The sequence below is a fragment of the Pundamilia nyererei genome, unplaced genomic scaffold (assembly GCF_000239375.1).
Source record: "Pundamilia nyererei isolate P.nyererei 1_Seehausen unplaced genomic scaffold, PunNye1.0 scaffold00011, whole genome shotgun sequence".
Classification (NCBI taxonomy): Eukaryota; Metazoa; Chordata; class Actinopteri; order Cichliformes; family Cichlidae; genus Pundamilia; species Pundamilia nyererei.
Genome location: NW_005187412.1, coordinates 5,597,758 through 5,610,947, shown reverse-complemented (window position 1 = coordinate 5,610,947; position 13,190 = coordinate 5,597,758). Strand labels below are relative to the sequence as shown.

At 40.2% G+C, this 13,190-nt stretch overlaps 2 protein-coding genes across 2 annotated transcripts in view; one reads left to right on the top strand and one right to left on the bottom strand.

The window, feature by feature from the left end:
* The first annotated feature begins 242 nt into the window (after positions 1 to 242).
* On the top strand, positions 243 to 7,028 carry nucb2a (nucleobindin 2a). The gene is made up of 13 exons (XM_005724305.1): positions 243 to 366; positions 765 to 908; positions 1,771 to 1,878; positions 2,108 to 2,240; positions 2,406 to 2,509; positions 3,102 to 3,287; positions 3,417 to 3,507; positions 3,613 to 3,671; positions 3,750 to 3,842; positions 4,297 to 4,386; positions 4,511 to 4,681; positions 4,870 to 4,930; positions 5,036 to 7,028. Exons 1-13 carry the CDS (start codon positions 343 to 345, stop codon positions 5,353 to 5,355), a joined length of 1,584 nt encoding a protein of 527 aa, XP_005724362.1. The 5' UTR covers positions 243 to 342; the 3' UTR covers positions 5,356 to 7,028.
* A 120-nt stretch (positions 7,029 to 7,148) lies between these two features.
* caprin1a (cell cycle associated protein 1a) overlaps positions 7,149 to 13,190 on the bottom strand; it is an 11,046-nt gene continuing 5,004 nt past the window's right edge. The window contains exons 2-13 of the mRNA XM_005724365.2: positions 13,018 to 13,100; positions 12,339 to 12,494; positions 12,201 to 12,250; positions 12,022 to 12,105; positions 11,757 to 11,918; positions 11,112 to 11,220; positions 9,679 to 9,740; positions 9,214 to 9,345; positions 8,749 to 8,908; positions 8,071 to 8,259; positions 7,855 to 7,961; positions 7,149 to 7,738 (exon numbers count right to left, since the gene is read on the bottom strand). Of these exons, the coding sequence (XP_005724422.1) occupies positions 7,652 to 7,738; positions 7,855 to 7,961; positions 8,071 to 8,259; positions 8,749 to 8,908; positions 9,214 to 9,345; positions 9,679 to 9,740; positions 11,112 to 11,220; positions 11,757 to 11,918; positions 12,022 to 12,105; positions 12,201 to 12,250; positions 12,339 to 12,494; positions 13,018 to 13,100 (1,381 nt within the window). The 3' untranslated portion in view covers positions 7,149 to 7,651. The remainder of the gene's footprint in view (positions 7,739 to 7,854; positions 7,962 to 8,070; positions 8,260 to 8,748; positions 8,909 to 9,213; positions 9,346 to 9,678; positions 9,741 to 11,111; positions 11,221 to 11,756; positions 11,919 to 12,021; positions 12,106 to 12,200; positions 12,251 to 12,338; positions 12,495 to 13,017; positions 13,101 to 13,190) is intronic.

Below are 13,190 nucleotides of genomic sequence, written 5' to 3'. Positions count from 1 at the left end.
AAAATCGTTATACTTTGAAAAAGAAAAAAAATCCAACTGTGTGTTTTAAATAAATAAATTAGTCATTCAGCATCACGGGTTTCATCCACCCCCAGCGTGAATTTTCCGTCTCATTTTCGTTCCGTACGGTGCCGTAGATGACAAACCAAAAGACCCGCCCACCTGCTCTGCTGTCATATCGCCACGTACGATTCAGTGCAACGCAACATGCTAGTGTGTTTGACAGACCGCCCAACTGACCAATCAGGTTAACCACCACACGAGCTACTCTGTCCAGCGGGCTGGTGGAAGCTGCTGACACCTCTCCAGCTGAGAGGAAGCGACGGGTGGAAGGTAGAGTAGATGAGGTCCTGTGTTCATAATAAAGTGAGTATACTGGCAACATATCTGTCTATGGGGCTCTTTAGTAAAGCTTTAAAATCCACGCTGAGCGTGGGGGAAATGCTGTATAAGCTCTTCTGCTCAGGCTCACGGTGTAACGTTACATGAGTGTCTCATTTGTCCATGCTTGGCACCGAAGCGCTAAATCTGTCAGTGACGGTGCTAAAGGCTAACACCAACAGCTTCCTCTGGTTATTATTATTAGCCAATAATTTGCAGTGTGTGGAGACTAGATGGGCTGCTCGAGGAAGATCAAAAATGAGGAAGCTGGGTACACGATGATGCTTACGCACTTAGAAACTCAAGAATGTATATTTCCAGATATTGTAAAATCTAAAACACGTCACCTCAGCCGGCACTATAGTGATTGTTCTCGTTTGTAGATGTGGGGGAGCCGGGCCTTTCTCGCCGGCTGGCTGCTGTTGCTGCTTGTCCAGCTGTTGTGTTTGGAGGCTGTGCCCATCAGCATCGACAAGACGAAAGTCAAAGAACCAGAGAAAAAGCCTGAAGAGCCTCCAGCCAGTGTGGTAAGGAAGAAGACATAATATTTACACTGCACGCTGAAAATTCACCACAAACCATAATACATGTCGTATCAAATAACGACCCTTTTTCAGCAGTGGTGCAGAGAGATAATTGTGTTTATTTGGCTTTCATTATCTATTCGTTTTAACAGTATTTAAGGCAGGCATAAAACTCACAATTTTGGTCATTATTTTTAGGATAAGACGATTTTTTTATTATAAAAATATTTGTTTCCTTTTTTTTTACTTAAAACAATGTGTATAGAGATGAGCGGCTTCAAGAATCTTTGTGGGATTGGATTACATAATTTCACAGAATAAAGGATTTATTACTGTTTATTTATTAGCTATTTCATAGGTGGTACACTGCAGTAAGTACGCCCCTGCTAAGTTTATTGGAAAAATGGCCTCTTTCTCTTATTCAAAACTTTAAAACTTGTGATCTCACAAACCAATTTATTTCTCAGTACAATAGTTTCAGATGCTATAGATTGTTTAGTGCCCAAATACTGTTATCTGTGTACTCATTTGTGCCTCTGGAAGGGGTAAATACTGTCATACAGAGGTTAAACAAGTACAATATAGTTTCAGTGTTGATTGCACGGGAATGCTCTTTTTTAGATATTAAGTATATGATCTTTACAGAAAGCGGCAACCCAGTTTGTATTTGTCATGTGGTGGTGTTTTCTGTACTTGCTCAGACACTTTTGGTTGGATTTTTCTTTAATTTGTCACCCATATACAGATAGAGATGCTGTACTGTATATATAAATATAGATCTATATCAGAAATGTTTAAAATAGGATTTGGTTACCCAATGTAACATGCTATTGGCGTTTTTACATTTTATTTACTGTACTTTTAGGACACTGGACTCCACTATGACCGCTACCTCAGAGAAGTCATTGATTTTCTAGAGAAGGATCAGCATTTCAGGGAAAAGCTCCACAATACAGACATGGAAGACATTAAGGTACCCCGCTTTCTGTTGGTTTGGTCTTACTGCAGTGGCACAACATTTCAACCAGCTCCTTATATAAGACAATAGTCACTATAATATACTCGTTTCGTGTACATGCACAGCTTCCTGCAAAGTTTAACCCAGTGTTATCAAAAGTACAATATGCTTTGCTGTAAAAGTGTAGTGTACGTTCCAGAATTGTTTTAATCGCTTAATTTGCTACAATTTATTTATGTTGCAGCAAGGTAAGCTGGCCAAAGAGCTAGACTTTGTCAGCCATCATGTCAGAACAAAACTAGATGAGTTAAAAAGGCAGGAGGTAAACCGACTCCGGACCCTGATTAAGGCCAAGCAGGACCTTGAAGGAGGAAATGGTAAGTTGTGCAAAACAAAAATAATTTCATTTTGAATTCTGTTTAAAGTATCAGGCTCTAAATCAACTTTAAGTTGATTATTTTAGAGGTAAATAAAAGAAAGTTCTATTTTATGTATTCATATGTTTTAATATGTGTAATATATTTGAATTTCTCCCTGGACAGACATAGCAGTGGACCATCAAGCGCTGCTGAAACAGTTTGAATACTTGAACCACATGAACCCACACACGTTTGAAGTGGAAGATCTGGATCGGCTGATCAGATCGGTAAATGTTGTTGCTCGATGCTACTTCGAACTTAATGAAAAGTATAACATCTTGAAAGTATTTGTACCTTTGCACAGTGGAGTCCTGCAGTAGAGAGAAAGAGAAAACAGGAACCTATGCAGATGCTTAATTCGTACACCAAAATTGGCCCGTAGGTGGTGAAAGCTTCACAGTTGGTGAATGACTATAATTACCAGCAACTAGAAAGGAAAGGGTAGTACTGAGTACTGAGGTGTAGAGGACAGATGTATTATTTTTATTTGACCTTCTTTTCATTATTGGTTTTAAAAACAGCAATGCGTTTAGTCTTGTATCTGTGTCTCAGATGATGTTTAGACAAAAAGGCTTTTCACAATGGTTTCCAGAAGTGCGCTGATGTATAGAAACGTGCAGGCATAGACCTGAAAAATCCCGTTTACTACTACTGTGAGGGTCTGACAGTCTGGAAGTAGTCTGATGTTCTGAATAGTATCTCTTGTTTTGACTTCGACTGTGTCTAAGTGACATTTCCAGCTGATGCATTATTGTTTGCTGGGTATAATCTTGTGTGGTTATTACTGTTGAACAATTTCTGTTTTCTATTTGTCATCAGGCCACTAAAGATCTGGAGAACTATGACAAAGAGAGACACGAGGAGTTCAAGAGGTACGAAATGATGAAAGAGCACGACAGACGAGAACACCTGAAAACACTGGATGATGAGGAGAGGAAGAAAGAGGAGGAACACTTTGAGGAGATGAAGAAGAAGCACGCCGACCACCCTAAAGTCAACCACCCGGTAAGTGACGAAGGTGCACAGAGAAAAATAAATGATATATTTTGTTGGGATTTTTTTTTTTTGTCCAGATTGTAATATTCATTTTACCTCAATCTGGAAATCAAATGTGTTTTTACTTCAATGATGCAGGGAAGTCAGAATCAGCTGAAGGAGGTCTGGGAGGAAGCTGATGGCTTAGATCCTGAAGATTTTGATCCTAAGACATTCTTCAACCTGCATGGTAAGACCTGTACTATCATTTACTAACATACATAATTTGCTCTGTAAAACATACAGTACTAGAACAAGGCACATTCACCTTCTTTTCTCTTTTTCAATAATATAGATACAAATGGAGATGGCTTCTTTGATGAACAGGAGTTGGAGGCATTGTTCACCAAAGAGGTAAAGCTGTGGCTTCTGAAAATGTGTAAATATTTCAGAGTAGGTCTTTGTACTGACTGTGGGCCTCTGTGATTTCAGCTGGAAAAGATTTATGACCCCACCAACGAGGAGGACGACATGGTGGAGATGGAGGAAGAGAGGCTACGTATGAGAGAGCATGTTATGAATGAGGTACAACAAGCTGCACTCAGCAACCTGTTTTCCTGAAACTATGCAGGTGAAAAAGCCGATCCTGGATTAGCTGGGCCAAAATTGTTCTGTGTGTGAAATATACATAGGGTAATATTTAGCATCATTAATTCTAATGTAGTAATATTCACAATCGCAGTCCTCTACTACCTTTAATGCAGCTCATCAGTTTGTTAAAAGGTTGGAAGCACAAAAACTTTATGCATATGGACAGTTAGTCTCCATAATTCAAAGCCTGTGACTAAAGTCACATGACTGACTTTAGTGACTACAGAAACAAAATAGAAAAGACACCTAAAGCTCATTCTCGGTCTCAGCTGGGTTTGCATCTTGTGTTAAACAGGCGCCACTGTGTTTTATCTGCTTTAGTCCTTTCAGTGAATAAGAAAATATACAACTAGTGTTAAAAGCCTTTCTGCTCTTGTCTGTGTCACAGGTGGATTCAAATAAAGACAGGCTGGTCTCTCTGGATGAGTTCCTTGTTGCTACTAAGAAGAAAGAATTCTTGGAGCCAGATAGCTGGGAGGTGAGAAACATTAGATGACACTTTATCATGATAACAGCTTTTATGAGTTATTTAATACAGAAACATTTGGTTAAACAAGGCAGGACTGTAAAAAATGGCTTCCTACCTGCTCTGTGTTCTTCAGACCTTGGAGCAGAACCAGGCTTATACCGATGACGAGATGAGGGAGTTTGAGGAGCATCTTGCTCAGCAAGAGCAGGATCTCAACCAGAAGGCTTTTGACCTCCAGAAACAGAGAGATGAGCTGGAAAGACAACAGGAGCAGCTTAATGCACAGAAAATGGAGCTACAACAGGTAAGGAATGGTACACTACTAATGGAAAAAGGGTTGCTTCTGTAGATTTACAGTCAGTGCATCAATCTGCCCACATCCTAACCTTCACATTTTACCAATTGATTCAGCTGTGCTTATATTGTATTTTAAGCAATCAAATTGTCTGTCCACATGTAGTAAATGAATTCTAATGTACTAAAACTCTGCAGGCAGTTGAGCATATGGAACGTCTCAAGTCACAGAAAGTAGACCCTCCTCCAGAGGTTCTCGGTGAGTGTTGATTTTGTTTTTCTCCTACTTTTATTTTGATAGTGGTTTGATTTTAAAGGTCTAACCTCTGAGAATATAAAATTGTTCTCTTTGTTACAATTGAAGGGAACGCCGTCCCAGAAATCCCTGCAGTTGACAGCCAACTGCATGAGGCCCAACAACAAGGACATGACTCTGCACCCCAAGGACATCACCCTGTACCCGAAGGCCATGACCCTGCACTCCAAGAACATCACCCTTTACCCGAAGGACATGACCCTGCACCCCAAGGTCATGACTCTGCACCCCAAGCTCCTCAGGATATACCACAGGAACACCATGGACAAGAAAATCAAAACCAGGCCCAGCAAGGTCTCCCTCAAACACATGATAATATACCACCTGGTCATCAAGAAGTTGTGCAAAGCCAGAATCAGCTGCCATAATAATGTGCACAAAACTTTACAATCAGACTTTTTCAGCACCTGCACTCGTAAGTGCTGAGGAGCAGTCCCATCAGAGTATAAGGACCTCTTTAACCACCCTGACCAGCATTAGTGGTTTGAAGTGCATTTGAGAAGAACAACCACTCAAAGGGAATCCGTTACCCCAGATTTCAGTCTTGGTGACAGTAATCCCTTCATTACATAATTAAATCACACAGTGAAATGACCTACATGGGTTTGGATCCTGATATGTGCATACATAGATTTTACCACAGTTGTGTTTGCTTACATTGAGGGTGTTTTTTTTTAATAGAATCATATAAATAATATTTTGTGAGCTTTCAGACCGGTTGTTTGTTTCCTCTCAAAATGACTTGCTGCTTGCTAAACATCCTGACCCAAGAGCCTTCTGGATATGTACAGTGCAGCTGTTTAAGAAGATAAGGTGTAAAAATACTCATTTTAATTACAGCCTTTGAGATTTAGATTTTTTTAAATTACTATCAATATACTCCAAAAAAACCTGCAAAAAAAAAGACATGCATGAATCATGATGGACCTTATGAAAACATACTTCAAGAGTTAACTGCAAGATGTTTGTTTTATTTAATTATGACACTAAATTGGCAAAAAAAAAAAAATCTACGGTAGCAAATGCAACAAGCTTACATCATTTTCACACCATCCCCAGACATCGCACTAAAAAAAACTAAGGAATTGATACAAGCAGCCGCTGTGTTGTGTAATGATCTACAAGGTGCTGTCAGATCTGCAGCTATCACTGTGACCTGACATTTACAATCCTTTAACCTTCAACACCTTATGAAGCCAGGTCGCTGTCTTTTTTTCCAAATGCTCCCTTCTTAATGGTCATTTTGCTTCCCCTCAAACTACCAGTTTACTATTTTCCTACTATAACACATTTTTTTCTTTATGTGTACAGTTAATTTACTGTACTGAACAGTAAAAGCTCTTAAATAGTGCTTTTGTTAAATAGTATAATGAACTCATGGTCCATACACATGTATTGCTACGTGATTCTGATGAAACAGTTTTGATATTGTTTATTTAAGGTTTACTTTTACCTAACCATCTAGTATTTTGCTGAAACCGTCTGTCAAAGTAAGGCAATGAAAACCTTGAATTTTGTTTCTCTGTTCATTTTGAGGCATTTATGACTTTTACATGAAAGAGAACATATTAGCATATTTGGCAAAATGCTGGTTTGGTGTTACATGCTGTGTTAGCCTGTATGCTTTTGTTTAATGTAAATTTGCTTCTTCAATTCGGGGAGAATAATGAGATATTTGAGAGTTGCTGCCGCTTCTCACTGAAGACCTAAATTTTCAGTTGGTGAGATCTCTGCTTTTTGGTTTTACCTTACAAAATTTAAGAAAACGTCTTTATTTGCCTTGTCAGTCGTTTCCCGTGTGCCATGCATTATATTTTGCACAAAATGTAAAGCTGGTGTTTGATTTCTTGCTGCTGGATCCAAAGGTCATTTGACAAAATTGCACACCTCACTTAAAATAAAGTGGTTCAGGTTGTCAAACAGATTTCACTGCTAATGTTTGAGCGATGCCTTTCCTGTGGGACATTTACCTCCAGTGAAACCATGAACAGATGCAATGTAATAAAAAGGATGGGCTGTTTCCATAGCTGTTATTGTCATAGCTGAAGGCTGCTCTGAAGTAGACTGAATTCTACATTGGATTGTATTAAGTTAAACTACTCACATGCAAGACCACACAGAATGAAAATGTCAGAAAACAAACAGCTTCAGCAACAGAAGGTAATAGGGCACAACTTTATTGAAACAGTCTCAATCAATAACAGTGTACAAAGAGGTGACGATGCAGGCAGGGACACAGGAGTTTAAAAAAAAAAACAAACAAACAAGAAAATTAAACGTTTTGATGAAAATTATAAAGGGAGTAACAAGTGACTTACAGCACTCATGGAATCAAATAGACAGTGACGGGGTATTTTTTGCATTTATTTTGTACAAAAAATAAATTAATGAAATCTTTCAAGTTTACAGGAATATCTTTTTGTTGTTTTTCCATCACACGTACTTGCTGATAATCCTACATGTAGTTAATTTCAGCATTTTTGTGACAAAACATCAAAAAGATCTAGACAGACCGAAGCAGGCTGACTGATAAGTAGGCCAGGAGTTAAAAAAATAAGATTACCGATGAGAAACAAAACATTGTTATAAAAGTGAGCTGGGGCAAACACATTCAAAAAATCCTGAATGTTCAACGTGGCGTAATTCGACGGTCCCCGGGATCCTTTAGGATCGCATTGCCTGCACATTACCTCGGGACAAACCACGAGGTCCTTGGGCTGCTCCACGTTTGTAGCCTTGCTGATATCCCTCCTTAAAGAGATAGTAAGGCTTCATAAGCGCATGTTTTATATTTATAGTTACGCTTGGTTATAAAAAGACTGATGTAAACTCAATGCAATGACTTAAATTAATGCATTAACTCTTACCCGCTGATAGGTACTGCTGGAATAGTCCCGAGATGTGTTGAACGGAGTTTGACCGTATCCACTGCTGGGAGCGTTTGAGAACGGTGGACGGTAGCCTTCATATCCACCTGACGACAGAAAGACATTAGTTCAACAGGTGATGCATATTTACTCCTAATCAAAATAAATCACAATATAATTATTGTAAATCTGTGAAACAACATTGGATGCTTTTACCTCTAAATCCATTCGAGGAGCCCCGATATCCATTCATAACGCCACGAGCGTTCCTGGGTCCACCTCTTGGCACAGCTCTGCTGCTGTAGAAGGACTGACCAGACTGCCCAAACCCTGCACCTACAGAGGGATCTTCATGTCCTGGCGTTGAGGACATAATCTGGTCCTGGGGCTGGAATGCATTAACAACTGGACAGAAGAGACACAAAACGACATCAAAATATACGTCACGTACTGCTGGATAAGTTCTAGTACATTTTTAATTTTAGACAAGGTATTAGTGGGTTTAGTTAATTGGAAATTCTAAATTGCACATAGGTGTGGATGCAAATGCCAGTGGTTGTCTGTCTCTTTGTGTTAGTCCTGTATCAGACTGATGACCTGTCCAGGGTCTGCCCTGCTCTCACCCTATGGTGGCTGGGATAGGCTCCCTGATAAGGATGGGCAGAAGAGGATGGAAGGATTTTTTACTTTTAAAATGCAAAATCACCTTCTGAATTCTGAGAAGGCTGCATGATTTTTACTTATGGCATCCTCACTGACTCATATTTCAACTTTGTTGCAACAGAAAATATTTCTTTTGTGACAAAGTGAAGCTTGGGAGCCTCTTGATATCCTAATACATCTTTTACCACTGTGTTCATGCTCTAGGGTTTCCGTACAAAACAAGATGCACACCTGTCTGTAATCTTTCTTGTGGGATGTCAGGCTGGTCGACCACATTTTCTGGCTGGCTGCTAAAGGCCTGTCCATAGCCACCAGGGAACTGGCTAGGCTGCTTCAAGGGGTCTGCTTGGCCATCGGTAGTTGGAGGTACAGGTGCATTCATGTTAAATACCTGAAAAGAGAAACAAATTTTTTCCTCCCCCATTCCTGTCCATATCAATATAACAAAATAAAATAACCACAATACCCGACGATGGCCTGGGGTCAAAGATCTGCGTAGTTTGGGAAGTCTTAAATTGTTGCTCCTTGCACGAATAACTGAGCAGTTTTCACTGTGACTAATAAAACATGCCAACCAATCTCTAATACTGACCTATGACTTGTGCAAGTATGAAAGCTGACGGTTTCCTACAGAATGCATCAAGTCCAAACATGCTCACTGTGACACCGTTTAAATGGACCCAATAGAAAGCGTACCGCTTGCACTGACTGGAAAGGTGCTGCGTTGACATTGATGCCTCCAGTGAGGGTGGGTTTGGAGACAGGAGGGAAGGCAGAGGACAGAGAACATGGGGCAGGAGACGGTGCAGATGACAGAGACATTGAGGCCTGGGTAGGTAAAAGAGGAGGGAATTTGGAAGGCAAAGAAACAACGAATATGGAGAAGTCAGTGCAAGAGATGAGATGATTTTCTTTTGGCTTAAAAAGTTCCCTTTTCTGTTATTATAATATTCAAATGAATCAAATATCTCCCCATCGCACGCAGTAGACAACAAAAAAAGATGTGTCGGAGAGCATCACATTCAATCCATGGAGAAGACCTTTCGAAATCTCTCTTCATAATACAAAAACAATCTGAACTCCAATTATTCATGAGCTGCACCACTTAGCCAGAAGAGCAGTCTCACCACCCATATCCTGCAGGGGCTCCTCCCTACTTACTTGTGAGGATTCCTGTGGTCCAGACACTGCAGCTGTCTGAGGAAGTCTGGACTCTGAGTGGACTGTTCAGAAAGACATAAAACAAATAAATAAGACAAACTCCTAAAAAAAGACATGCTGCTAAATTATGCACTTTCAATTATATCCACATCAGAAAGCAGCGACCAAACAACTTAATAGGCATGCACTAATTACTAATTGAACCTCTGGCCTAACAGCAAAGTGATCATTTGTGCCCAGGAAACAAAGAAATCCTATTTAAAAAATATATACACCGTAATTGTCGGGCTATAAGCCGCTACTTTTTGCACAAGCTTTGAACCCTGCGGCTTTTAGTCAGGTGCGGCTTTTCTATGGATTGTCCATGATTTTTGTGATATCGTAAGACGATTTGTTTTGTTTGTTCCGCTGTTGTACAGCACTACGTTGCCTGGCGGAAGGGCATGCGATCAGACACACAGTATCGGGGTTCAAGAGTGGTATGTTGGTCACATGTCCATCCGCCAAGCAACATAGTGCCGTACAAGTAGCGCGAAAAACAAACTTCAAAGTAGCGCTACGCGTTCAGCGGGAGGCGTGGATGACGAGCGGCGATAAACTTGCGAAAAGCAAGTTATGCTCAACTCCACCGGTGGAATCTGACAGCGTGGAAAAGTGTGAAAACATCCATGATCACCAACGGATTTGAAGGGCTGGACTGCTGCATGATGGAGAGGAGGACACCGCCACGGCCCTTCTGAGGGTGTTCGACTCTGACACTGACAACGAGGATTTCTTTGGTTTTGAAAGTGACAACGAAGGAAAGAAGCTGAGAGTGGATGACGAAGCCATCCTGAGCCTGTTTGTATCCGACACTGGAGAAGAGGACTTTGGTGGTTGTAGTGCGCAGGAAGAAGAGAAAGATGGTGGTGAATGACTGACTTTTCTTCTTGTTAAAGCCGTGTCGCTGCACCTGAGCCTAAAAGGTAGTCTGAATCTATTTTTCTGGTGTGCTGTAGGTTATTGTTATGTACTACATTTGTTACTCATTTATGAAGCACAGTACATGTTTCGTACTTGTAATTACCGGTACTTGTACATATACCTAAAAAGTTATGCAAATATGTACCCATAACTTGTTTTTCAAAATATTAATAAAAGGGGTGTGTCTCCAAACAGCCATCTCTTTCCTGACAATTCCCTTTGTGCATATTCTCTTATATATGATAAGTCAACATTGAAACACCTGCAGCTTTTAGTCAGGTGCGGCTAATGTATGTACAAAACAGGATTTTCCCCTGATTTTAGCTTGTGCGGCTAATATTCAGGTGCGCTTTGTAGTCCGGGAAATACGGTATATATATTTATATTTTAAAGTCTATTGGCCAGTATGAGCAATACTAATAAATCAGTGCATCCATATTCAGTATAACCTGTGAGTAAATGTCACTCACGTAGAGGACCGCCCATCTGTTGCAGGTCAACAGCTTGCACAGGCTTCATTGGCTGCGCAGACACAATGGCTGGATCCAGCGCCTGGCCATCAAACTCCAACATGGAGTCCTACGACAACCAAACAAGAGTAAATGTAAACAGATGAGATTTGCAATCAGTCCAATAAACAAGCGAGCACGTCTGTTTCATACCCATAATCCTTCACTCCACATTAGGAAAATACCTCAACTACAAACAACCTTGACTAAAAGGATCTTAGTACCAACTCCCATGTAAGCACATCTTCCTAAAACCTGGGATAATCATGATCTCATTTAAATTGTACTTCTTTTGAATTTTTGTCCCAAATTGGGAATGGGTTTTTTCCTTGTTTCGATATTTTACTCTTTTTTTTTTTTTTTAAGTTCACATTCATATATCAGAAATTACAACTAGATTCGTTTTCTGAGTCACAACAAGTACGTTCTTGTCTCATGACCTCTAGCACGACTTCATAGATTGTTGTAAATTGCCTGGACATGCAGTCCTCATCTTTGGCCAACCTTTTTGCAAGTTCATCCTACTTGCCATTGCTTATTTGAGACACACACCACACACTGTGAGCCATAGGATACTACAATATACAGCATTTTGGGCCATCTAACCTGCATGAAGTTGTATGTCCCTTGCATCTGGGCCATGAGGTCTTGCACTGCCTGCTTTCTAACCACGGGATCAGTATCAGGAGTGGGAGAAACTTGGTTCACAGTAATGGTTTGTTCTGGAGCCAGCTGAGCTGGGGGCTGATGCTGGAGTGAATTCACCATCTATTCAGCACAGACACATGACAGGCACATTAGAATCAAACTCACGGCATTGGAAAGTAGGTTTCAAGGCACCGAGGACTGATGATTCAGTAATAGAGCATACCTGGGCCTCCACACTCCACTCCTCGACTTGGTCTTTGTCTGTACTGCTGTATGTAGTTTCTGGAATGAACTGTCTGTTTACAAACTGCAACAGAAGACAGTACACTAAAATGTGATATAACAATTTAAGGAAAGAGTTGATCTGTGTGGGTTCTTGTGCAGCATAAATACAAATCTCACCTCTATAGTTTCCACTTTAACGGGCTCTGTATTTTTTTCACTAGCGAATCCTATATTAAATGAAAAATATACATGAGGATGGCTTTCTTTCTGGGTCACACACACACACACACACACCATTTGCTAATTGTTAGCTACCAGGTTCCGATGGCTGCTCCACAGCTTTAGACTCAGCCACCACGGTCTGTTCCTCTTGCTCTTCTTCCTCCTCGCATGTCCCATTTTGATGAGTTTGCGCTCTGTCAAAGTAACCACTCTGCAGCACTTTGTCCAGGGTTTCCTTCAGTGACTTGTCTGGAATAAGAGAACACCGAAGCTGTTCAGACTTTCCTATTATCACAAACCACAATGGACGATTAAGGTCTGCCTCCGTTTTCTTACACAGTCAGTACAATCTGCAAGAGAAGTCCTGCAACAGCTGGTATGAGCCAATCTCAGAATTAACCGAGTGAATCAAATGTTGTGTGAAGGGATGAAACAAGAGATACAATAAACTGGGGCCGATCAGATGTCTTGAACAATCTAACTACTAACAATGAGTGCAAGTAAGTTTCCGCCAATGTTCCGCCAATGTTTGGTGCACACACCAAACATTTTCTTTAAGATATTTTTTTTTCTTACTGCACTTAAGATGAAGGCATGAAATAAATATCAACTAGCCACATGTTAAGCCTCTCCATTTTAAGGCATTTTCCACAAGTGCTTTAAATATAGTTTAAAAATAGTTTCTTTTAAAAATAAATAAATAAATAAATAAATAAATAAATAAATGTATGTGTATGGGTGATGAACGATATTAAGACATGAAAATACTTACACGTGGTCCCTGCTACAGCCTTGTCTCGACCCTCAAGCAGTTCCCACAGGTGTAGTGATGCTTCTTCATATTGGTGAGTCAACCTGCAAATCACAAAATAAATGCAATTAATTGCACAGAGTAGTAGTATATAGTTTTTGTAGAGCAGGATTTAAAACAAAAAAAAAAAAAAA